The sequence below is a fragment of the Peromyscus eremicus genome, chromosome 18 (genome assembly GCF_949786415.1).
Source record: "Peromyscus eremicus chromosome 18, PerEre_H2_v1, whole genome shotgun sequence".
NCBI lineage: Eukaryota > Metazoa > Chordata > Mammalia > Rodentia > Cricetidae > Peromyscus > Peromyscus eremicus.
In genome coordinates, this window is record NC_081434.1 from 12,448,579 (window position 1) to 12,475,096 (window position 26,518).

Below are 26,518 nucleotides of genomic sequence, written 5' to 3' on the forward strand. Positions count from 1 at the left end.
CTATGTGGGGGGGTGGTGGCTGGAGAGATGGCTCAGTGGTTGAGAGCACTGGCTGCTCTTCCAAGGGACCCAGGTTCAATTCCCAGCACCCACATGGCAGCTCACAACCATCTGTAACTATAGTTCCAGGAGACCTGATACCGTCATACAGACACACATGCAGGCAAAACACCAATGTACATGAGATAAAAACAAATAATTAAAAAAAAAACATGGAATCAAGCCCTTCTCTAATCAAAGATCAAGAAATATCTCTCACAGATTATAGAAAACAACATCAGCAATGAAAATTTTAACCTACAACACAGCAGTTAACTGATTCAATGGTTTCTTCAAAGTTCAGGTCTGAGCCAGAGAGATGGTCCAGCAGGTGCAAGGGTGATGATTGAGTCCCATCCCCAGAATCTATATAAGAAAGCTGGATCTGTAATCCTTCGTTGAGATGGGGTGAAACTCACAGGCTGGCTAGCCTGGGGTACACAGGGCAGCAGCAGAAACCAGACAGACCTGCCCCCACAGGAGGAAGGAGAACCTTTCTTCTGATCTTCATATGTGGGCCGTGGCCTGAACTTACACCACCACCACTCTGCCGCCAATAAAAACAAGTAAATAAACTAAAAACCCAGGTCCCGTTTTTTTGTATGCAAATTAATCCTAAGAAGTCCACAAATGAGAAATCTTTCTCTTTAGAAATTTGTCCTAGAAAACGCAAAAAGAAAAAAAGAAAAGAAAATCTGCATAGCCAATGATACACTTAAATTCAATCTATAAACATATTAAAAAATAAAGGTGTTTATTAGAGCAAATCTGTTTCTGGAATGCAAAGATGGGATAAAAACAAATTACAAGCAACGAAGCATTTCTCACTGTATGTGTTATAAATGTATTCAGAAGCGCACATATCTACGTATAGCGTCACCCTTACAAATCTAATTACTGTGAGGTAATGGTACTGCCTGCTCCTCCGTTGACCGTGGACCATTTGGTTCTTTCGTGACTTTCTCTCTCTTGCACCATTAGGGTTGTATAAAGCATCTTAAGTTATTCTGAATGTACAAGACTCAGAATTAAGAGTCGTTGAAATCGCACAGCTTGGGTGTAAAGGAGCCGCAGAGGACTGGTAAGTTGTCGGGCTATCAAATTTTATAGGTGAGAAAAATCAAGCTCCATGTGAGCGAGCAGTACTTTTCTGACCAATTGCTTTTCATTCTCTCCTTTAATGGCTTTCAAACTGTGTTCTGCAGAGCTCTCTACTCATTTGAACTCAGGCTGTTATGTTCATCTGTCTTTAAAATGCTAAGGGTAAAAATACACACCCCAGAATTAGAATCTATCCATTCAGTGGCATAAGTATAGCATATTTACTTTTTTTTTTTTTAGCAATAGACTCTTTCTCTTGCGTGTGTTATATTGCTTTATCCATTAATAAAACCCCATTTATTGAATCTGTCAGTGCCCAAGCCTCCAATCAGAGAATAACCAAGCTACTTGTTCCTGTTCCTTACTTGCTACACATGGATTAAAATGAAAGGAGACAAACATATATAATTACTTAGGATGCACTGCTGTGCATATGCACTCTTTATCATAACCCAGATAAAAGCCAGACTCCTCGAGAGAGACAAGGTCACTCTCATTTCACAGGTGAGGAGGAAACCAAGGCAGAGGAGTCGAGCCTTTCCCCCAAGTTATACAGTGAATCAGGCGAGAGAAGCGTAAATCCTGATCCTCAGTGTCACGTGGTCGTTGCCTTTAAGCAGTTCTTAATTTGTAAGGGGTGGACCCGAATACTCATTTAACTCTGGGAAGTCATGGAAAAGCCACCATGGTGATGTGGGAATACAGAATGGAAGCAAGTAATGGCACCAGCCAAGGTGTGAGGCGACACATGGAATACTGAGGCCATCATACCCCCAGAATCACAGTAGGAGGAAATGGCTGGGCCCAGGCCCATCCTAGAACCACTGTGCTGTGCCAATATCTAGTAGTGAAAATAATGAAGGTGTCCCCAGATAAGGGGACAGGATGAAAGGAACAGAGGCATTATGGGAAACAGTAACTTGAGTGGACCAGAACAGGCAGGGGGAATGCTGAACCCCCCCCCCCCACCACACACACACATACACACACTTCTCTCCAGTGTCAACAACACGCACACATACACTCTTTCTTTCTCTCTCACGCTGCTCTCCAACCTCACTGGCTTTACAATGATCAAACCTCAAAAAAGCTTCCTGGCCTCAGTACTCCGGAGTACCTCACACTAAAATAGTCTTCCTCTTTTTTGCTTTTACCTACCTTAGTTGGGAGTTCCTGAACCATCTCTGCTTCTACCAACGTGATTCACTCGGGTCTGTACCGCCCCATCACGTTATAGTATCTCAAAGTAGTACCTATAGGTCTTCCTCCATTGCTTTACCTGACTTTTAATTATACGATATTGTCAGTGTAAGTTATATGCTCCAAGAAGGCAGAGAACATGTCTGTTTTACTTATTTATTTATTTATTTATTTATTTATTTATTTATTTATTTATTTATTTATTTATTTTGGTCTCATGACTGACACATAACTCAGTAACAGAATTTAAAGCTGGACTGGAAATAGGAAAAAAAATTAATCAAAGATGATGATGATGATGATGATGATAAGATCAAATAAGAGTCTTAAAATTGAGACACAATCAAGTCAAGGAAAGGCAGTAAAAACAAACAAACAAAAAACAAACAAACAAAGCTAAGAAAACCAACCAGAGTCATCTCAGCCATGTAGACATCAGCAACAGCAGAATTCAAGAGATGATCCCAGGGCCTTTCCAAGGAAATTCACACCTGCTCAGGTATAGTGGGTATTCATCACACCTATGGCCTTGGGATACCAGCCCCTGGGTGGTAGCCTCTTGGCTAAGCTTAAGACCTGGGGAACACGTACACAGGCCCCTTCTCTCGCACTCTTGGATGGTGAGGACCGAATCAGGTGGTATGAAGCAGCGTGGGACCAGTTCTCAGCCTTCCAGGACTCTGAGATTGAATCTGCCTTATCCTGTATTAGTGAGTTACTCCCTCCAATATAATCCTTTAATAATTAGTCGTTTTATCAGTAATCCACATACTTCCTGCATTACTCAAGTGCAAACCAGTTAAGGCAAAGAGGAAGGCCTCTATGCACCTGTTTAAAGCAGCGTTCTGGCTGTAGAATCCCCATTCTACTATTAGAGTATTCTTGTTAAGGGGGCCTAAGCTGGGTTTTGCTGGAAAAAAAAAAAAGATAAGCCCAAGGAACAATAAGGAGAATGTGTAGTAATCCTACCCGAACGAACACTATCGATACAAAGTCTACACATTAGAAAGATTGTGGGTACCAAGGATGAGGGAGATAAACTGCTGTGAGCTAATACGAGACCATGAATGGATGTAGTCCTGGGATGAAGTCACCCATAGGACATGAGGACTGACCTTCCACTGCTGCTGGATGTCTGGTCCTGCAGATTACCCTCCTGAACACGGTTCACCCCAGTAAATCTTAAATAGCAAGACTCCAACAATCTCTACCTTAGATTAAAAAAAAAAAATAACACCCGCTTCTTGAAAATGGAAGTTCCCGGTGACTATGCCTCTTAATTTCCCGCGATTGTGTGAAATCTAAAGGTTGCTTGCAATATAAAGTTCATCTTACCAAGAGCATCTGGAGTGGATGCCGTGAGTCTATTTTTGACTCCATGTGCGGCAGTAGTAAGAGATGCACCAGTGTGGATGGCACCAGGGAGCTGCCATCTCACACCTCACCGACACTCCTGCTTCCCCTCACATATGTCAGACGGAAGGACCAAGCTGAAACCCCTGCTTTCCCAGAGTCCCTTGAGAATCGTGCCTCGTCGCCAGGCTGTGATAAACACCCTCACTTCTCTCTCTGCTTGACAGGTTGCAGACAGGATGGTGACATGAACGACAGAGGTGTGTATCCATTCTGACGGAGGTGTGACTGGCTTAAATTGCTGCATGAAGACTAACACAAGAGGCTTATATGTGATACAATCAGAAATATTTATTCTGCCTTGGCCCTGGATTCTGGGCAGAGTTCCTATTGTAGGGGTAAACGGGACCACTCTTGTTCACAAGAAGCTCCTTCCTTTCCCACTGGAGTTGACGCTAACACTAGTGAGGTGAATCTGAGAGGGTGGGGGCATTGCTTACAGAGGAACCGGCTTGTGATCAAAGAGCTGGAACGGTCAGCACTGCCCTCTGACCTCCAGGAAGGGACGGGAGCCACAAGCTGACTTAGTCGCCAGTTATGCCTACAAAGGGGGAGATCCGGTGAGCACAACCACGTGCCGGAAGGGTGGCATGCAGGACAGAGTGTCTAATTGCCCTGTCTACGTTCCATATGGCAGTTTCTGAGCCGAGTCTCTTGTAAACACCTGGCATAGTGAGTGAGTGTTTCCTGAGTTCTGTGAGCCCGTCTTTCCAGCATGTAACTGAGCCCGTGGAGGAGGGCCACGGGGACCCCTGATTTTTGTGCACATTGGTCAAACGCGCAGGTGGAGTCGTGGGACATCCGGTTGGTAGCGGCAGCGAGGAAGTATGGTGAGATTGAGAGCACACTTTAACTAGTGGGATTGGTATGTCCAGGTATGTAGTCGCCTACATACTGCGGACTGAACCGCAGGACATTACGGTCCTGGAAGGGAACTAAGCCAATGCTTGGGCTGCAGACTCTGCACATTTGGGACCAGACGTATTGTGAGGTCAGTGTTTTCTGTTGAGTATACGGTAGAGGGCTTGTTCCTACCCGATAGTTGTCACTACTGTGGAGGGACGGTCCTTCTGGACGGGTGCTGGGGACTCAAGGCCGCATGAGAGGCGACCCTTTACAAAGGAGAAGAGAGTGGGGAGCAGGGAAGCGATATCTGGATCATTGCCAGCTAGGTGGGGCAGCTGGCAGGAGAGAGACATTTGCCTCCACCTGTATTCTGAAATCAGTGCCCGGTCAGTCCAGGGCAGGTGCTTCAGGAGAAACCCGATGCTGCTAAGGAATGGCTCAGTATGAAAGTGTGCTGACCACAGGGGTCTGTTCCCTGTCTTGGCTCCCACCTCACAAGAAAAGGGCTCCCTACTGAGGAAATTCTTCCTTTCTTCCTGTCTCCTGCTCCTCACTCAGGCAGTGCTCCCGTTTTACCGCACTCACGTTACACGTTTAATTTCTTTCCTTTTTCCGGTCAGTTTAACCCTGTAGCAGGCTCGTTTCTCTACATGCTTTCTCTCTGCCCTTCCAGCTATCCAGTGCTTCCCCCAACTCTTAGATTATTGTGGTAAGAACTTTACCATAAGATCCGACCACTCAACAAACTTTTTTATGGGCTTCAAAATTTTTTTCATGCAATGTTATTTAGATCATATCCTTTCCCCTCCCCCAACTTCTAAATCCTGTCCACTTCCCTAGCCATCCAAGCTCATGTTCTCTCTCTGTTTCTCAAAAAAAGCAACCCCAAAAGCAAAATAAGCAACCCTCCCCCCCAAAAAAAACATAAAAAGATGAAGTCTAAACTCTGTTCTATGTTGGCCAGCTACTCCTGAGCATGGAACCTACACTGGAGTGTGACTTATATATCCAGTGTCACTCCATTGAAGGAAACAGATTTTCCCCTTTCCCAGCAAGTGTCAAGAGTGAATAGCTTCTTGGTTAGGGGTGGGACTTGCCATCTACTTCCTCTTCCCCACGCTGGGATTTTTATGGGGCTTGAACTTGTACAGGCCTCGTGCACGCTGTCACGGTCCCTGTGAGTTCACAGGTACATCAGCCCTGCTGGAGCTTCACAAACCGTGAAACATACACTACCCTGGAGGTTGACAAGCAGTACAACGTCGTACACAGCTCTCTAGAGGTTTCACCCCACCTGAGGGAAACGTCACACCTGTAGATTAGTAAGCCCCCATTTCTCTCTTCCCAGCCACTAGTAACTACCACCATTTCACTCTGTCATCTGTGAATCTGATGGTTTCAGAAGCCTATCACAGAGGATTTGCTTTTCTGTGACTAACTTATTTCAATGAGCACAATATCCCCAAAGTTCATCCAGGCTGCCCCATGACAGAATTTCCTCCTTTTAAAATTTTAACGGTTATTTATCTATTGTGTGTGCACACACATGCATGTGTGTGGGTATGCTTGCCGTGGCATGCTAGTGGAGGTCACAGGGCAATTTGCCCGGAGTCAGTTCCCTCCCTCTACCATGACATTTCCAGAGACTGAACTCAAGTCATCAGGCTGGGTAGCACAGACATTTAACTGATACACCGTCTCAGCGTCCCATCCTTTTTAAAGGTGGCCCATTGCACGTGTAAACCACATTTTCTTTTGTGTTTTGTTCTGCATTTCTTGTCCTCTCAAGATGGCATGGGCTGGACAGTCATAACTGTGCTGCACAGGCTGGTCTTAGATTCTCGGGCTCCAACCATCCTCCTGCTTTAGGCTTCCAAGGAGCTCAGACTCCAGGCATGAGCCCCAGTACTTGCCACACACCATGTTTTCTTCATCCATTCATCTGTCCACGGACATTCAGAGTGTTTCTTGATCTCGGCTACTGTGAATGTTATAGCAACAAACATGGAAGTACTATGGACTTTTTGATATCCCAGTTTCAAGTATTATTTCTGAAAGTAATATCCAGCAGCAGAATTACTCGATGGTTTGGCACTTTGGGTGTTATGGCAGGATTGCCACACTGCCTCCCACCGTGGCTGCACCACTGTATATGCCTACGGATGCTGTTGCGCCTCCTCTCTCCCCACCCCACCACCAACAGCTGTCTTTCTCAGTTTCATCCTTTAAAGAATAAGAGCTGTCCTGGAAGGGTAAAGTGATAACTCCACTGTGGTTTTGAATTGCATTTCTCGGACGATAAACAATGTCAATAGTGGTTTACACACCTGTCCGCCTTTCTGCGACTACTGGGGAAACGTTTCAAGTCCTCAGCCCATGTTAAAAGCCTACTCCTGCCGGGCGGTGGTGGCGCACGCCTTTAATCCCAGCACTCGGGAGGCAGAGCCAGGCGGATCTCTGTGAGTTCGAGGCCAGCCTGGGCTACCAAGTGAGTTCCAGGAAAGGCGCAAAGCTACACAGAGAAACCCTGTCTCGAAAAACCAAAAAAAAAAAAAAAAAAAGCCTACAACTGTTGTTATAGGTCTCGGGCTGCAGGATCTCTTTCTATACTTTGCAGATGACCCCTTTACCGGATATGTGATTGGCAAATATTTTCTCTTTACTGTAGGCTGCCGCTTCAGCCTGACTTTTCTCCGACAGAGAGAACTTCACAGTTTGGTGCACTCACTAATTGCCCCCACGGTGTCAATTTGGCTTAATATAAAATGATTCCCATCCCTGTCTTCTGAGGTGGGACCTACTGTTGCCAATTCCTCCTGAGAACAGATCCCAGTGGCCTCCTTCTCTTCCAAGAGGCCTTTCAGGACAGTGTCCTCTTTCAAAGTGCCGTTCTTTGGACTCTCCTCTCAGCCTCTGGCCACTCTGCCTCCACCTCCTTGCCTATGACTGAAATGTAGTCGATCAACATTTCTCTTCTCATAGTGTTCCTGGCACACATGCTTTCCCTTTGCCTCAGCTACAGCTTGTGTGCCCAGGAGTTTCAGATCTAACACTGCTCCCCATCTCCTGGTCCTAGACTGTTAGTTCGAGCTTCTAACTTTTTTGAAGCACCCTCGGGACATCTTGGGAGTGAATACCTCTAGTTCGGCACAGCCACAGCTGGACTACACTTGTCTCTCATGCGGTCAAATTTGATAACTTCCTTTCCCTCAACACGTACACAGCCATGAAGGTGTGCTGGTCCCTACTCTAAAATGCCTTTTGGATACAGCATCCCTGTCATCACCACCAACGATGCCACTGCCGCCGTCACCACCACCACCACCACCACCACAACCACCATCACTTAGGCCCCCAAAGACCTCTATCAGATCCAGCAGATGGCTAAGAGAAGGAGTGCTTGGAATCAAACTGACTGGATTTCTTTTTACTTATGGGCTGGCTATATGCCCTGGCTATTAATCACATAATTCCTTAAGACTCTGTTTCCTCCCTGGGAGCTAAATGGGACTAGTATTCATAAGAAATTAGGTGATCTCAATAAAATATTACTCACTTGGCACCTAACAGTCATTCAAAACTACAAAGGTCATGTCTTCATTCCAGCGTTCTCCTGCCTGCCTTTAACTCATCTTCTACACCCCCAAAAAAAACATGCATTCTACACTCACTCAGTCCCTCGGACACTGGAAAACTCAGTTAACTCCCCAGATAAGGAACTCTACTTTTGTCAATCTTTGGTTAAAAACAAAATTTACAAAGCTCCGCCTGACTATTTATTGCCTGTATTACAAAAACAGTGTCTTTAGTATGATGTTAATGGCCTTTTAGTATTCTAGCCCCCTTTTGGTATTCTAGCCCCAGCTACCTGCTCAGGTTACAACCAACACTCAGTGTTTTACCTACACACCTAAAATACCTTATTTTCAAGCCTTGGTTGCTGTAGTACAGCGCCCCCATTTCAAGGTCGCTCCCTTTTCATTCCTAGTTGATGACGTCATACTTGTATCGGCTCAGCGTCTATATTCATCAATGAATGCCCATTCCTTAAATCTCCTTATTAAGTCAATACACTGCATTACTTCGTCCATTCACCAAATATCCACTGAGACACAGTCACTGGGCTAGGCACCAGAGAAACAAAGACGAAGAGGACTGGGCATGCTCTTTAACAAGATGGGCACACAAAGTGTAACAGGAGAATTTCAATAGTGATAGGTGTACGAGCCAGAAGTGGTTTTAGTCCTCAGTTATGTCAGACTTCCTAAAGGCTGCTGTTTGTCAAAATGCTGATGTCTGGGCTGACTGCCGGAGATTCTCATGTAATTAGTCAATGATGCATTTTTTATTATTATTATTTTCAATTTTTTACTTCATGTGTATGAGTGCTTTGCTTGTATGTACCTGTGCATCACTTGCGTGCCTGGTACCCCAGAGGCCAGAAGAGGGTGTCAGATGCCATGGAACTAGAATTATGGATGATTGTAAGCCGTCATGTGGGTGCTGGGAATCAAATCCCTGTCCTTCGGAAAAGCAGCCTGTGTTCCTAACCACTGAGCCATCTCTCCTGCCCCATGATGCACTTTAAAAAGCTCCTTTGAAGCCAGGGTTCTGGATCTCTGGGACAAAGTTGTACATGGTTATCTATAGGACATGTGAGACAAACATGGCGGCCGGTACTTCCGTTTTTCCTTCTTGACTGTGCTCAGACAACACCTTTTTCCTCACGTCACTTAGGTGACACTGTCCTACTATAATTCAAGGGTATGCTGTGACACGATTTGTTTAGGTCTAGAAAAAGGAACCGATCATGTGAAGTTTACTAATTCCCAGAAAGACACACTCTGCAGATGGACACTCGTGTCTGCAACATGTGGAACTGTGGAAACTACACCCTATCCGTAAACACAACCACAAATCTTCCAGAGTGCTTACTGGGTGGTAGAGGCAGGGGAGAGCTCTGTCAATACACCATGAACCCGCTGGCTCTGTTTTGACCAACAGAACACGTCAGAAGTGATATTTTCTTCTAATTCTAGAGCTGAGGCCTTCTTGCCTTGAATGTGGCTGCCATACCACCACGCTTTAAGGAAGGCATTGTAGCTTTCTGAACACTGAAGTAAGGGAAGACTGATGGTCTTTATCAATAACCAATACTCATCTTGGATCACACACCTATCTTAGCCTGCCCCTAGAGGCAAGTGAGCCCTGCCAACCCACAGAAGCACAAGATACCACTGCCACAGTGAGCCATGTTGCTATGCAGTGACAGGGTCCTGACATAGAGACTATGCCAAGACATGCAAGACTTTATTCTGAGAACTATCTGTGACCTGACTAGACTCCTGGGCTAGAGACCCGGTCTGGGCAGCAGCATGGATAATGGCTTGGTGTGGCACAGTGTAGAGGTGACAGGTCATAATTGATGACCACAGCAATAGAGCTGAGAAAACAAAACAATCCAAATCTGATCTAAGAGTCACCACACAGGGATATCCACAGGACGCCAAATACAGGGTAAGGGGAGTAAAGGACGGAATTAATTAAGGGCCACTTGGATGGTTCTGGGCTAGGTAAACAGATGGATGGGCAGTGCCCGTTCACCAAGAGAGAGATTATGAGAGGAAGGGCGGGGTTGAAGTAACCATGCGCCATCCAACAATACATGTGGAAAAGTAGCTCAGTATAACTACTCTACACGGGCAGGCAAGCGTCCTGACCCAAGCGGTCATCTTGACATATTAGTATGGTACATTGAGGGCTCCTGAGGCAGGCAGAGTTTGGACGGTGTGGACACATTTTGATACTTCATCAGAATCAAAAGGACAATGAAGGGTTAAGAACTGATGTAGTTCGAACGCCGCATAACACTTAGCTTACGCGCAATAGCCTGCAAGTCTCACAGCACACCGACAGTGCACAATGTTCCTTAGCAACGTCATCGCCACGTGTAGTCTATCCACAGGGTATATCTAGGGTACAGGCTCCCCTCCTCCCTCCCTCCTTCCATCCATCCACCCCTCCCTCCCTTCCTCCATCCCTCCTCTATCCCTCCCTGCCTTCCTTCCCCAGCCCTCTCATTTGGTCCTGTATGATCTTTATATACCTCCCATCCAGCGGAGCAAGAGGTGGCTTCTTCCTCACGCTAGAAAGAACGAGATCACAGGCTACTAAGGACTTGAGATTATCTCCAAGTCGCACTTTCCCCAAGCGGGCCCAGACTGCGATTTACCCATGCAATACAGCACCCCAGCAACCAAGACGACTACGCACATACAAATACTGACTTACCTTTGATGTTGATTAAAATAACAAGTAAACGGCTGGGAACCGATCTCATCTTTCCAGTACTGTTGCCAGTTCATGACACTTTCCAAGTTCTTCTGGTTTTCTCTCTTACAGGGCGGGATATAGGAGCACTAACCGAACAGAACACACAGAGTAAACCTATTAGTCTATAGAATAGTCAGTGGGGTCCTTCGGGTTCCCAAATACTTCATTTTATTATATATAGTCAGTCCATTGGTGAGGTGAGGTTGGCTGTGGCTTGTTCTGTCTCTCTGATCTTTCAGAATTTACCCCAATACCCGACTCCGGGTTTTTCTATTAATAAGACCTTCTAAGATTCATGGTACAGCCCGTGGCTTGGTACTGATGAGAAGGTATACATATAGTGGCAGCCACTGTCTGGGTTAGCATGGACTCCCCATCCCAGTGGCCAGGAATGTGTGAGTGTCACTACTATGCATCCTGGTTCTCCCGTCACTCTTGACCCACCGTTTGGATCTGGAGACAGGAAAGGGTTCTGAACACAGCCTAAGACACCACGCTCATGAGCAAACCCTTGGCTAGGACTGTCCATGGGGATCCACAGCCATCTTTTCTACAGAAACGGGCATTTTTGGAGGTAATAAATCTAATTTTGACATAATCTTTAAACACAACCAAACGGACAGGGCTTCACTGTATTGCAAATTTCTAATTTGACACAATAGCAAAAAATACCTTCAGTCACTAAGAAATGAGGAAATTTCCTTAAACAATGAGTTACAATGTTATAGCAAATTAAAAGTGAAATATACTTTCTCTGCCTTTGCAGGGATCTGTCAGTCAACCTAAGGAGGGAAGGGTAATAATTAGTATTTCCCATGCCTATGAGTCTTCGTATTTTCTTCTTCTACTTTTAACTAGCCAATAGCTCTTCACAGTCGCTCTTGAGGTACCACTCTGCCCACTTAAGTTTCCATTTCCCACATTCTCCTGGACAATGGAATCAGCAGAGATTCCTCGCGAGTATGTGATCCACGTACTTTGCTAACCGATGGCTTCCCTAGCCCGCAGCCAACCAAGTCGTTCCCATGAAAAGACTCGATGAGGCGATATAGGTTCAGCGACTTGGAGAAACTGCTCTCGGCTCCAGACGTCAAAGTGAGCCCTGAGCATCCTAAGCCAGCTTCCTCCACGTCAGTCGTTATTGACGATGAATACGCCAGCGTCTACCCGCTGTTAACAATAAGCCTGAACCTCCGGGCTTCTTCTAGCTCTCTAGTGATCTCCATTTTACAGATAAGAACATTAAGATTCCTCTCAGCTCTGCAACTAGCCTCCAGTGAGTCCACCATTCTCCTCTGAGGTGTTCACCAAGGTGTCTGACATTAAGGAACAGAAAAAAAAAGAACTTGAGCTTTACGGTCGTCTGATTTGATTCGCGCTGACCTACTCATTCATTCTCTTATCCATGCATTGTTTGGTTTTGTTTGTATAAGTGCTTGTGTGTGCAGGTGCGTGCATGGGCATATGTGTGGAAGTCAGTGGACAGTCTCTGTGTCCTCTATCGGGCACCATCCGCTTTCTATTTGAGAGAGTGTCTCTCGGGCTTGGAACTTTGCCAAATAGCCTGGGCCAGCTGGCCAGTAAGCCCCATCCAGCTCTCTCTACCTCCGAGCTCACAATCACTGGGATGACAAAAGTGTACCACCAGCTCCAGATTTTTACACGGGCTCCGGAGATCAGAACTCTTGTCCTCATGCTTGCCCGGCAGGTACTCAACTGACTCAACCATCTTCCCAGACTCCCCGCCCACTGTCTTTCTGAGACGGGATCTTGCTATGGCTCTCTGGTTGGCGCGGGAACTCACTCTACAGCTTAGGCTGGCACTGAACTCAGGCCAAACACTCTGAGGGCTGGGATGATAGGTAGGTGCCACCAAACCTGGCTCGACTGTTTCATTTGCAGCATGCAGTTTCACAAGAAAAAGACTTTCTTCCCGTCGCTTTCTGTTAAAATTCAAAACTGCGATCACGAGGCACACAGCTCTTCAGTCTAATCCTTGCCCGCCCATCCTCTCGGAATCCTGGGAGAGAGCCAAATAGAAGTACTTGCTCCTCAAACCTGCCACCCGCTGTCACAGACTGTGACTGCTCTCTGTCCTTAGTCACCTTCTTTCAAGAGTCAGCTCTAGTGTTCCTTATCTGTAGGAATCTTCCTAAGCTTGTTCCAAACCAATTGTCCCTCCCTGTGTTGACCCAGGAATCAAACCCATGGACTCACAGCTAAAAATCACACAGTAGCACACTTGTGTGTTGATGTAGTGCTCTATTTCCGGCTGGTGAGTTGAGAGCAAGAGCTGTTATTTACTTTTTTATTTTTCTGTATGTTCCCTAATCTTAGCAATGATTTCAAAACGAGTCTATAATACACGAAGACGTGTTTTACTTAAGATAATGAAGCTGCTTTCCTAAGTGAGACATTTTAAATTATATGAATGCAAATGTATTTCAAATTGTAGTAAATCTCATTATTCCCCGTCATACTTAACAAATTCGTATTACATAAATAGGATTTTAATGACTGGATCGCTGAATACGAACTCCATGAACACAGAGCACCCCTTTTATTTCTAAGGGAACGGTACAGTTTTGTGGAAGAGTCTGGATTCTGAGTTTGTCTAAAGCTTCAGTTGGGCTTTGAAGCCACAGGAAAAGTACGTGGCGCTTCAGTCTTATGATTTATTTGGCGTTTGGTCTTGGGTAAATTACCTTTTTCTGGGCTCCTGTTTTTTTTTTCTCTAGTCTGTACAACCTCCAAAATAATTTTTAGCTCTGCTTCCGACTCTCCTCTTGGAGGCACATCAAGAAACAACCCAGCCAGAAGGAGACTACAAACACTGTCACAGTATTTTCCCCTAGAAGTGACCTTACCACTGGGGAGATGGTGGGGGACCTTGGTTGAGACACCATTGCTGCTGGCAAAGAGGACCAGAGTGGTGGGTGGGTCTAGTTCTGGGACCAGTACTTTCTTTACACTGGCAAATATTTGCAAGAAGACCATGAGCTGCCCACTGATTATTTCATACAACGTGTTAGATATTTTCTTCCCCTTCCATCTACTTTCTACCTGGTGGTCAAAGCAAGACTAGGTGCCAATTTATAGTGCTCTTTCAAAGAAGGAGAAAGTTCTAGTCTTGGAGGCAGACTCTGTGAGGTGCGAACATCTAAGGGCTCATCAGGACCTTTCAGCAATGGGCATCATTGACACAGAACCACACTAAACATTTCAGAGGATAAACAACTGTAGTCAAAACGTACTGAAGACGTTCATAACTTAACTCAGTTTGAACTCTTTACGATTCAGTTCTTGGAGCGAAACAGGTTTAAAAGACATAGCTCTCTACCAGATGGCAACTCTGGTTTTTGATCAGGGGAATCACACCCATGTTTCTGGAGACATCAGAGAAAAACGTTCATCAAGTTTCCTATTAGGCAAGCTGTGATTTCACATGACATGAAAGAAGTGCCTGGCTGTCAGGAACTCTCAGCACATGGGTGGATTCTGAAAGCAAACTACTTTCTTTTCATATCAGAAAAACAACCATGGGCTTCTTCCCCTGTGGACTCCGCTCTTGTCATAGTTTAAATAATGAGTCTTTAACATTCTAGAAACTTGGTAAAGTCAGTATCATCATAAAAGGAAGGAAAACATTTAGAAGGCTAAACTTGGGTTCTTTTTTTTTTATTTTTTATTTTTTTTTGGTTTTTTCGAGACAGGGTTTCTCTGTGTAGCTTTGCGCCTTTCCTGGAACTCGCTTTGGAGACCAGGCTGGCCTCGAACTCACAGAGATCCGCCTGCCTCTGCCTCCCAGGTGCTGGGATTAAAGGCGTGCGCCACCACCGCCCGGCCTGGGTTCTTAATAATCATTATATTTTCATTTTCTCAAATCCTGACTGCCCAGGTTATTTATCTCTAAATGTTTTGTGAATCCTATCTCAGATCCTTCCCAGAGTCCCTGTCAGTTCTATGTGCAAGATCATTATAGATGGGCAGACTTTTAAACGTCATTAAAAACAAAGTCATTAAAAACAAAGAGAATTCAAGAAAAGCTGTCATACAAACTCCTTCTCTCTCAGTCATGCAGACTGATCATTTTCTCAAAACTTCAGAGCTCTGACCTGAACATCTCTTTGGGGAGAGACCATAAGTATACAAATGCACAGCTTAGCATTACCATCCTCATGAACAATGCCACTGGCAAATGTCAGGATCTGATTAACCCAAATGAGCAAGCACTATAATCTCATCTCCAGTATACCGAAGGGGAAACCTAAGGACAGTGAAATGGCTCAGCAGATAAAGGGGCTTGCTGTGAAGCCCGAGGACCTGAGTTCGATCCCCGAAACCCACATAAAGGTGAACGAAAGAGCCAACTCTACATGTTGTCCTCTGACTACAAGCGGGTCACAGCACATGCACGCCCATGCCTACTCCCACCCCGCCCCCGACATAAACAATGTCTTAAAAATTAAAAAGAACAAGAATGTTTGATAGAGAAATCTAAGATAGCTTGTTCAAGGTCACGGAGGTAAACGGGGCATTTAGTGTACAAAGTGCAGTTATTCTTGTTTTCTTTTTTTCCCATTCTATTTGGATTCTTGTTTTGTTTTTGAAACCAGGTCTCACTCTGGACTGGATTCCTAAGTAGCTACGACTAGTCTCAAACTTACTATAGGGTGGAAGATATCATTGACCTTCTTATGTTCCTGCCTCTGCCCTCCACATGCTGGGATGACGGAGTATGTCAGCACACCTGGCTTACGGAGTGTTAACTCCACCCCACACTTCCTCCTTCTTCTACCTGTCCACCTTCCCGGTTTTCCCTCTTTGGAACTTCCGGGTTTGGGACTAAGGAGATGCCCCATTTGTGTACTGTGTCTTGGAAAACCAACGTCCCATCTCTGGAATTAGTGTACTCCCCCCAAGGACTGGTGATGAGGTGGTCTGCTGCACCTGTTTGTCACTCTGGTCCATCCTCAGAAAAAGGCAATTCTAAGTCTTCCTCCTGCCTCATCTGGCTCAGGATCAGTTTCTGGTGACGTGGCTATAATTTCCCGGTGAACTGTTAGATACAACGCCTTTGGTCACAGCAGACAGTAAGTATTCCCTTAGAGAAAATTCTCCCTGTGGGTCCTGACCTATTTGGTTTTTCATTTTGCAAAGGCAGCATTTCCCAGCTTCTAATATCATTACCACCCAAGGAACTGGCATTCATTCAGATCCTCATTCCTGGTGCCTGAAGTGGGATGAGATTCCTTTCTTTAAAAGGGTAGAAAACTACTCCAAAGAGGGGAAGAGAGGGAACATCAGACATTCCCAAAGGCAGTCATGTCATATCCTGAAAGTGTAAAGAAAATGGTGACACCAGGAGACGAGACCAAGATGAACTGAACACAACTCATCCCTGGGCTCTCCAGAACGTGGTGATGGGGAAGGGGTCCTGAAGACACGGGGAGCCCCTATCTTCAGGATGAGCCTACAATCCTCACAAGCCTTGGGTTTGGTGAGACAGTGATTCCTCCAGCAGATGAGTCAGCAGACAAGAGGAATCCCATCCTGTCACTCTGTGTGACTGGGAGGGCAGCGACTGGCCTGCCAATATGTTGAAAGAAAACCTGTTTGCTTAAAAATTAGGGGCAAGCCGGGCGGTGGTGGCGCACGCCTTTAATCCCAGCACTCGGGAGGCAGAGCCAGGCGGATCTCTGTGAGTTCGAGGCCAGCCTGGGCTACCAAGTGAGTTCCAGGAAAGGCGCAAAGCTACACAGAGAAACCCTGTCTCGAAAAACAAAAACAAAACAAAAAAAAAAAATTAGGGGTTTTAAGAATGGGAACCAACCACAAGAAGGGAGCCTGAATTGACTCTGCTATAGCTCCATAGCAAAAGACTGTGAGGCAGCTATGGAGAATGGGGACCGGTGCTGGGAGGGGAAAAGTGCTTAGGGAAAGGTAGCCCAGCTCTAGACTCTGGAGTGTGATAGTTCAGCGATAGATCAACTTCTGGAGCCACCTACCTACTGCTAAAGAGCCTGGAAACACTGATGGTCCCATCATCATCTACTCAACACTCGCTGCTTCAACCCTCCCACCGTGTCATGAATACTTCCAGAGAGTACAGAGATGGGTCATCGGCCTTTACAGCTCTCAGAGCTGTGCTTGCTTCTTATACTTCCAACACAATTGGGAGACACTCACCAACTCTCTAGGGGGAACGATCTGGGGACGAGAACCTGCCTCAAAGCTAAGCCTGGCCATGGGAGGCCCCTGGCATGCAGATAAGGAAAACCATTGCAGGGGAGTCGGACATGGCAGACAGCGGGCAACACAGGCCCAACACCAGCAAACCAGAGGAAGGACATGAGTCCACAAGAGCACCTGACTGCACCTTGGAGGGTGTAGCTAGCAGTCTCCAGAGTGGGAGGATCCAGAGAAATCTGCTCCAATACTCCATCTTGGCTTTTTCATTGTCCTCTTACTTTGTTACACATCCCCCATTTTTCTTTTTATTATAGTTTCACTAGTATTTTTACTTCATCATATTAAAATTATATGCTTTGTTATTCCCCTTCAAACATTTAAATTTTTGTGTATTTTTCATTATATAGTATTCTTTTTTTGCTCCATACTCATCTCTCCATACTTTGTAAAACAAACAAACACACACACACACACACACACACACACACACACACACGCACACGCACGCACGCACTCACACACACATGTTTTAATACTTTTCGAATTAAAAAAATTATTCTCTGAAGATTTTATACCTGTATATAATGTATCTTGGCTCACAATCTCCCTTTCCAATCTTCCCACCTCCCCCAACTCTTCCTCTTCCCAGCTTCAGCTCCTCTTCTTTTTTAATTTTAAATTTGATTTTTAATTGTATGAGTGTGCATCTGTGTGTGGGCATGTGCATGTGAGTGCAATTACCCATGGAAGCCAGAAGAGGGAGCTGGATCTGCGGGAGCCAGAACTACAGGTGGTTGTGAACTGCCCAATGTGTGTGTTGGGAACCAAACTCTAGTCATCTGCAGGAGCAAGATGACTTCTTCTTCCTCCTCTTCCTCCTCCTCCTCATCCCCCTGCCTCTCTCGTCCTTCTCCCCCTCCCCTCCTCCTTGTCTTTTTTAAAATAATGACTGAGTCCAATTGGTGCTGCCTGTTGGCTACAGGGCCATCCACAGGACCACGGACAACCCACCAGTAGCCGCCATACTCCCAAAGAAAAATGATCTTCTTCCCCCAGAAGCCATCGATCACCAACAGCTCTTCAGTTAGGGGAGGAGCACCATGAGCCCCTCCCCTACCCGTGATAGACCAATGACTGTGTCTTATGCAGACAACCACAGCCTCCGTGAGTTTACAAATGCAATGGCCCCGTCCTGTCCAGAAGACAGCATGTCACAGCATTCCTCCCATCTTCTGACTTCTCTATTATTTCTGTCTCCTCTTCCACAGTGTTCTCTGAGCCATTGAGGAACTGAGCCCTTGGTCAACTGAGATAGATGTCTCCCATAAGACTGAACACTTGACAGTCGCTTATTCTCAGCATTTTCACCAGTTACGTGTCTCTGCACTGGTTTCTGCCCATGGCAAAGACAAGCTTCTTTGGACAAGATTGGGAATAGCACTAAATCTATAGTTGTAAAAATAAACAATCGGGAAAGTTTGACAACATGTACATCTAGCAAAACATTAATAGCAGACCCCCTCCTAGAGCATACGACCTTCCCAAATATGGGCTTTTGACCAGGTTTACTGTATCATTCCCACCTATGGATCAGGCTTCAAATCTACATTTTAAAAAAGCAAATGGCTACCCTCATAAACCGTCATCCACTACCTCACCAATAGGCACATCTTGTCTGACAGGTCAGTCGTGTTACACGGTGCCCACTGCCGGGAAAGTCCACTGATGACTTTTCTCACCCAGTGGCCTGAATGGCACCTTTCAGCACTATGAAAACAGCTGGCAGGGAAGGAGCTTCCAGCTCAGGTCCACCCTGATTGCTCTATGTCCTGCAAGAAAAAGTGTACCTTCATCACTCTCACTCAATACAGTGCTCGAAGTAGAGCAATGAGATAGTGAATAAAAAGCAGACAGACAAGAAAGGAAGAGATCAAAGTGTCGCCATCTGCAGATGGTATGATCCCATAGTTAAAAGGACCTAAAGCCTCCACCTGAAAACTCTTCCACCTGCTAAGGACCTTCAGCAGTGCAGCAGAGTCCTGGCTGTGCCCCTATTGAAGAATGAAACTAGATCCTCATCTCTCACCCTGCACCAAAAGAAAGGAAGGAAAGAAGGGAGGGAGGGAGGGAGGGAGGGAGGGATCAAAGACATGAACACATGATCTTGAAAGTACTAGGGGAAAACATTTCAAATATAAGCAGAAGGCAGGGCTTTATACAGAGACTGCCCGAGAGCATGGGAAACAATCCCAGCAAGTGACAGAGGGGATTACAGGACACTAAATGTATCTTCACAGCAAAGGAAGCCATCACCAAAGTGAACTGACAGCCTACAGAATGGGGAAAAATATTTTCAAACTCTCTGTCCGCCAAGGCACTAATATCTAAAACAGAAAGAACTGCAAACGTTGAACACCAAAGACCAAACTCCCAAGTCAAAAGCAGGGCTAGTGAACTCAATGGGCAGATCTCAAAAGAAGAAAGACATGACTGATAAATAGTTTAGAAAACGTTCAGCATCCTGAGCCATCCGGGAGACGCAAGTTAAAACTGCCTTGAGATTCCATCTCCCCCCAGTCAGAATAGCTGTTATCAAGGAAACAAATGCTGGCAGGAATGTGGGGGAAGTAAGGTGGGTTCCAGCAGCACTTAGTGCCGGTAGGGATGCCAAGTGCTGCAGCCACTGTGTGTGTGTGTGTGTGTGTGTGTGTGTGTGTGTGTAGGCTTCTCAAAATAGAACAAGTGGGGTCGGCGTGGCAGCTCAGCAGGTAAAGATACTCACTGGGCAAGTCTAGTGACCTGACTCTGACCCCCAGGACCCACCTCAAGGTGGAAAGGAAGAAGTGACATCACAAACTTGTCCTCTGGCCTCCACACAGTCACTGTGGCACACACATCCACATAGAGTAATAATAAATAAATGAAAAAATGTATGCCCACTCTAAACAGAACCACTATAAAATGCAGCTGTACCACTCCTGAGTAGATACCTAAGTTGACATACCTCAGAGATATTTGTTTATTGTTGCACTGTTCATGGCATCCATGCCAGAAAGCAAGCTCAGATGTCCACCAAAAGATGAATGATTGTAGTACATACAAACAATAGCATTAAATTCATCTTTATGCAGGAAAATGGCTGGAACTGAGGATCATTATGTCCAGTGAAATAAGTCAGACCGAGAAAGACAAATATTATACTTTTTTTCTTATAGAACTCTAGAGGTGTGTGCGTGTGTGTGTGTGTGTGTGTGTGTGTGTGTGTGTGTGTGCTGAGTGAGAGGGGAAGTTGAGATCTTAAGGGCTGATGAGAGGAAGAAGAGGAAGTAACAGAGAACATACAATGTGAAATCAAAACATGGGGCCTCTTGGGGTGGGGACCAAGAAGAGGGTTGTGAAGAAGATGGGGAACGCCAGCGCATAGGGGGATAAATAAGAACACAGTTTCACAACATGTATGAAAACACCGTCATGAAACCTATCACTTTGTATGCTAACTTAAAAAGCAGCCTTTTTATGAGATGCACACCAAAAGTCTGGGGAGAAGCGAAGCACATAGTAAATGTATTTGTTTGATGTCCATCTTTATTTTTCTTTTTTAGTTTTCGGCAGGTGAGGCTAGCCTCAAACTCTCTATGCAGCTGAGGATGACCTTGAACTTGTAATCCTCAGGCTTCTGCCTTTCTAGTGCTGAGTGAGATTATAAGCATACACTATGTACCAGGCTCTAATGCCTGTGGCTTAGAATAATGGGGTTGACTTTTTCACTCATGGAACAAAGTTGATGGATTGAATGAGCTATTATAAGAAACACAACATGAAGGTTTCCAGTGAATTTATTAAGAAACGACATAACCATCACCTTTGACACGGAATGTTTGATTTTGCACTTATTTCTTATTTTCCATTGTCCTATTTTAGGATTTACCAAGGTTTATAATAGCATTCTTTTTCAGCCTACCACAAAGAATCAGTACTTTAATAGAACCTTTCTTGACTAGGTTCTTTGTTATAGTCTTGAGTGCGTTTCAGTCACACAGGTAGAGTAGGCAGAATTTAGTATCTTTCTTCACTGAGTCATTTAAAAAATTATTGCATAAAACATGGGATCTATTTAACCAAATATCAGGGACTGTGTTTTGTGGGAAGCATTAGAAAAAAAAAGAAGAAGCAGAGAAAAAATTTTCCTCTAGTTTCCTTCATGATTTCAATTGATTATCCCTGAAAGACAATACTAGGATTAAGTATCTTCCAAATAAATTTGACTAGAAAACAAGTTATTAAGACATTATTTTATTTTTTTTTGAAATTGCGTGTTGCCTTAATTACTTTTTCTGTTGCTGTGAAGAGACATTATGACCAACGCAGCTTATAAAACAAAACTTTTAATGGGGGGCTTGCTTAGTTTCAGAGGGTTAATCCACGGATATCATAGTGGAGGGCATGGCAGCAGGCAGGCAAGCACAGCACTGGAGTGGCACTTGAGAGTGGCATCTATCTGATCAACAAGCAGGAGGCAGAGCACCCTCCAAGCCCACTTCCAGAGACACACCTCCTCCAACAAGGCCACACCTCCTAATCCTTCCCAAACAGTTCCACCACCTGGGGACCAAGCCTTCAAATATATGAGCCTATAAGGATCATTCTCATTCAAACCACCAAATACGTCTACTCTAATGTGCAACTTTTAAAAATTATTATAAATTCAGCTCTCTGTGTGTGTGTGTGTGTGTGTGTGTGTGTGTGTGTGTGTGTGTGTGTTGGTATAAAGGTGTACAGCTGCCAAGGCACATGCATGAACATCTGAGGACAACATGCTAGAGTTGGCTCTCTCCTTCCACCAGTGGGTCCTAAAAATCGAACTCATGTCATTAGACTTGAAAGCCCTTTCCTCACTGGGCCATCTTACTGGCCCTCGGATTTGTAAGTTTACTGATCATTCTGATGACATCATCAGAAAACATCTGTGGACTATAGAGCAAAACTGAGTCATTCGTAAACTCCACAGTGTTTCCGAGGCTGTGTGCAAGCACACGTGCACACACCACCCTTAGGACTGGAGGTTCATGGAAGAAACACAAATGAATTATATGTTAGCTAAAAAATTAAATTTTAGGACAAAGGGGTTCCAGGATGTGGAGGTCGAACACATGGCGCAGGAAATGAGTAAATGGCATAGAAAATGTGCAGGACAAGACGGACTAAGAACTGAAGCTATGAGCCGGGCGGTAGTGGCGCACGCCTTTAATCCCAGCACTCGGGAGGCAGAGCCAGGCGGATCTCTGTGAGTTCGAGGCCAGCCTGGGCTACCAAGTGAGTTCCAGGAAAGGCGCAAAGCTACACAGAGAAACCCTGTCTCGAAAAACCAAAAAAAAAAAAAAAAAAAAGAACTGAAGCTATGATGAACTCACGGGACTGTGTGCAGGCTGGCCAGAAGCAAGAGCAGTGCTCGGCACAAGACAGTGCTTGCCGAGGCATGTTCAACAGAAAACTGGAATTGACTATCTAAAAGGTCCGCCACTCCTGTTGTGCCTGCCTCATGAAGGCTTGGAGTTTGCAGCTTTAACAGTCCTTCTACGCTGGAATAAAAGTGGTTTTTTGGTTTTGGTTTTGGTTTTGGTTTTATTATTGGTTTCTAGTTTTTTGAGACAGGGTTTCTCCGTGTAATAGGCTGGCCTGGAACTCACTTTGTAGACCAGGCTGGCCTCGAACTTACAGAGATCCACAGGCCTCCTGAGTGCTGGGACTAAAGGCGTGCGCCACCACCACCCGGCATGGAATGATAGAGCTTTAAAACTGATCATTTGCAAGACTGACAGCGATTACCCTGGTCACTGAGAACTGGAGAGGATACAGAGAGCCTTCCTCCCCTCCTCCCTGGGGCAGGCAGTATAGAGTGACCAGAGCAAAGCCACCGAAACATTGATGCCTTCAAAAGAGGATGAGCCATGGGGGGTGGCGGTGGGACAGGGCTTCCCAGGAGAGGTGCCTTTGGATTTGTGTCATCAAGGTTCAACGGGAATCTGCTTGTGAGAAAATGGGTTGGGAAGGTGACATTCCAAGAAGAAGTGTAATGTGCCAAGGCTGCGTATGGATATTCCAGAAAGAATGAGTCACCGAATGTGCCTGACTGAGAGGGCCATGGGAGAGGGCACTAGACAAGGCCCACATTTTCCTGGTATCCACCAAGGAGCTGCAGCGAAGAGTTCTCACTCCTGTCCAGAAGATTTCCACTCACCCACCAAGGATGCTGGGACTATGGCTGCTTTTCGGGAATTTGGCATAAGACCCATTTAACTTTTAGATTTGCGCAAATGGCTAACACTGGTGGCTATTAACATTGAGGAAAGTTCAGAATGCCATTCCACCTTCAAGAGAAAACAGTTCAGTTAGCCTCAGTGTTGGAAAATAAAAACACCCTGTCTTTGCTAAAAATAGACGCTCAATGTAAATGGTAGCCAGACCAGAACAAGAGACTCTAATCTGGATGACGTTCAATAGGCTTTAATAATAACAATCAGGCTAGGACACGTAAAAACTGTTCAGAAGCTTATGGTCATGAGTCCAAGCCCTTGAGGAAGGCCTGGGGTGTGGCTCAGTGGCAGGGTGTGAGCTCAGCATGCCCAAGTCCCTGGGTTCAAGCCCTAGGGAGACAGCAAAGACTCTTATGACCATATAGATGTATACACCATATAGATTATAGACCATATAGATATCCATCTACCCACATATAGATGTACATCCATTGAACAAGGAAAAGAAACACAAAACTTTTAATGCTCATGCACACATTCAGACAGCCTCGCCAAGGGCACGGTGAATTACCGAATACAGCAAGGTGCACGATTCAATGTGTGCGTGGGTGGGTGCCTATTCCATTGAACGTTATGACCACCCCTTCTGCATGAGGAGACTAACAAGGCCTGGCCTCCTCGATCAGTCCCCTAGTATGAGGATAGATGGTGATGACGAAAAAGGATTTTGCTCCTATTTGTGGCAGAACGCGTGTTCTCTATATATCCCATCCCATCCACACGTTTGCAGTGTGCAGCTGGCACTCTCCTCCTGAAAGGAGAAGGGGCGGAGTGCCTATCTCCTCCCCGTTCCTAGACTGTGGAGGAGACAGTGGCGACGCCAGAAATGGTAAGGTGTGACTTTTTTCTGCTAGCATCCCTTCAGAACATTTGTCCTTGATATCAAAGCCTGGTTCTGTACAGAAACTCCAATTAACACAGCGGAGCGGCCACAGCAAGGTCTGTATGTGGAGGGACTGAGGCCTCCAGTCAACACAGAGAAGGCCCTGCCTGGCAGGTAAGCAAGTGAGACCTCAGAGCGCTCACACATCCAGGCTCTGAGTCTCTCCACGCAGATCCCAGACACCACGGAGCTGAGGTCACCACTGACTTGTGTTCGGCCGGATTTCCTGACCCAGATTTTGTGAACACAGTAAAACCCATTTGGTATTCAGGGATATTTGACAATAACTAATGAATCAGAAGACACAATAAGGGCAAAATAGGTGGCCAGACTTCAGGGAGGTTTTTGTGTTTGTTTGTTGTTTTGTTTTGTTTTTTTGGTTTTTGTTTTGTTTTGTTTTGTTTTTGTTTTTTTGTTATTTTACCTATATCCCTAAACTTTTGGTAAAATGAAGCCTTATGCAATGAAAGGCATGCCTCCTCATGCTATCCCAGACTGAAAACTGCTTGAAAGGACACGGGTGGGCTGCTTATCTTTGAGAAAAGACCCTGTGGCAGCACAAGTAGCACCAACTGAACATATTCTGACTTTCCCCTGATGGAACAGGCAGACATTGACCAGAATACCTGCACAGTAGAGAATGGCAGGTCTTTACAGCACTGCTGGACACAGGTTCTGTGCTAACCTCAACCCTTTAGCTAAGACGACACTCAGAATGAGAGGTCACAGAGTGAAGGAATGGAGCATGGTGTGGGTTTGTGCCAGAATGAGAGGTCACAGAGTGAAGGAATGGAGCATGGTGTGGGTTTGTGTCAGAATGAGAGGTCACAGAGTGAAGGAATGGAGTATGGTGTAGGTTTCTGTCATAGTAGGCCCAAGAGCCCATGAATTTTCCTGTGTTTGCTTCTTTACCTCTTGGAAATATGGTTGCTGCTCACATAGAGATGTACGAAGAGTCACAGCCCACAGCTGCCCTATTCCAGACTTTGGTCTCCTTATCCACGGATGTAAGGACATTTTGGTAGATGGCTCTCTAAGAAGACATCTCTTGCCCAAACAGAAAAAGAATAAACTACTCCTGTATTCCTAGGAAATCACAGAAACTAAGGAGTGGATGAATATTCCTGTAGCATCTGTATTCAATTTGTCTGTTTGGTTCTTGCAGAAGGCAAATTTTAGAGAACCACTGTATGGTTAAGTCAATCTGGGATGACTCTAATTTGATCCACTGTTTCAGACACTGTCTCCTAGATCAAATCAACTTACCTCTGACAACTCTGGCTGTTTATTGGGCCAACATGCCTTTCTCCATCTTTGTGGATTGAGAGCCCACAGAGATGGAGGTTTTACTGTCTTACTCAGGACCACATCCGCTCTGCTATGCTCTAGTCTACAGGAACCTGAACCTCCTCAACCCCACACCACCTCACACTGTCTGTGCCATCACGATGCTGCGCTGTCTGGGCCTGGAAAGCAGGAAGCACCGAGTAGCCTAGATTCCCGAGTAAAGGGGAAAAATGTGTCAAGAGGGTAGAAATCCAGGGGCCTGTCACCTCAGTGATGAGCTGGGATCTACTTACTGGTCTCAGCAGTTTCTGGGTGTTACTCCCAAATCGGAGCTAATTGCTATGCTGTTCATTCGAAGACATAAGCACAAAGCTTGCTGGGTTCCTTTACAGGAATGACAAAACCTGTATCAACATTGAGGCTTGCTACTCTGACCCATTTACTGATGAACCCATGACCCTGCCAGCTTCAGTGGCAGCAGAGCAGAAAAACCCGCTCCAGGCCACAGGGCAGGAAGCAACCTCAGCTTTCCTATATGGTCCTGAACTTCCAATAGTGTAGATGAGGTTGGCGCCAGAAGCATAGGCAGCCCCCATAGAGTCCTGGTGGTATGAAGTGAACCATTTCTTCCTTTGGCAAATGACCGTTCTCCTTTTGAGAACCCACTGGCTTGTTACTGGGTCACAGTAAGGTTTACACGCTTCAATATGGGCCATCAAAATACCATGCTCTCCACTGGTTAGTAAGTAGACAATCTTACTAATACATAAAATAGAGATTTACAAGATTAAGGGAGGTGTCTCATGAAGGCAAGTTTCAAAACCACGTGGCTCTTTCTCTCAATGAACAATCTCTTCGAACTCCTCCCTTCCTCAACTCATCTTAATGTCCAATTGTTTATTTAAGCTTA

The 26,518-nt window shown here is 45.4% G+C and overlaps 1 protein-coding gene across 1 annotated transcript in view; it reads right to left on the bottom strand.

The window, feature by feature from the left end:
• Kcnmb4 (potassium calcium-activated channel subfamily M regulatory beta subunit 4) overlaps positions 1-26,518 on the bottom strand; it is a 58,879-nt gene that overhangs the window by 19,729 nt on the left and 12,632 nt on the right. The window contains exon 2 of the mRNA XM_059245353.1: positions 10,891-11,018. Coding sequence (XP_059101336.1) covers positions 10,891-11,018 — 128 coding nt within the window. The remainder of the gene's footprint in view (positions 1-10,890; positions 11,019-26,518) is intronic.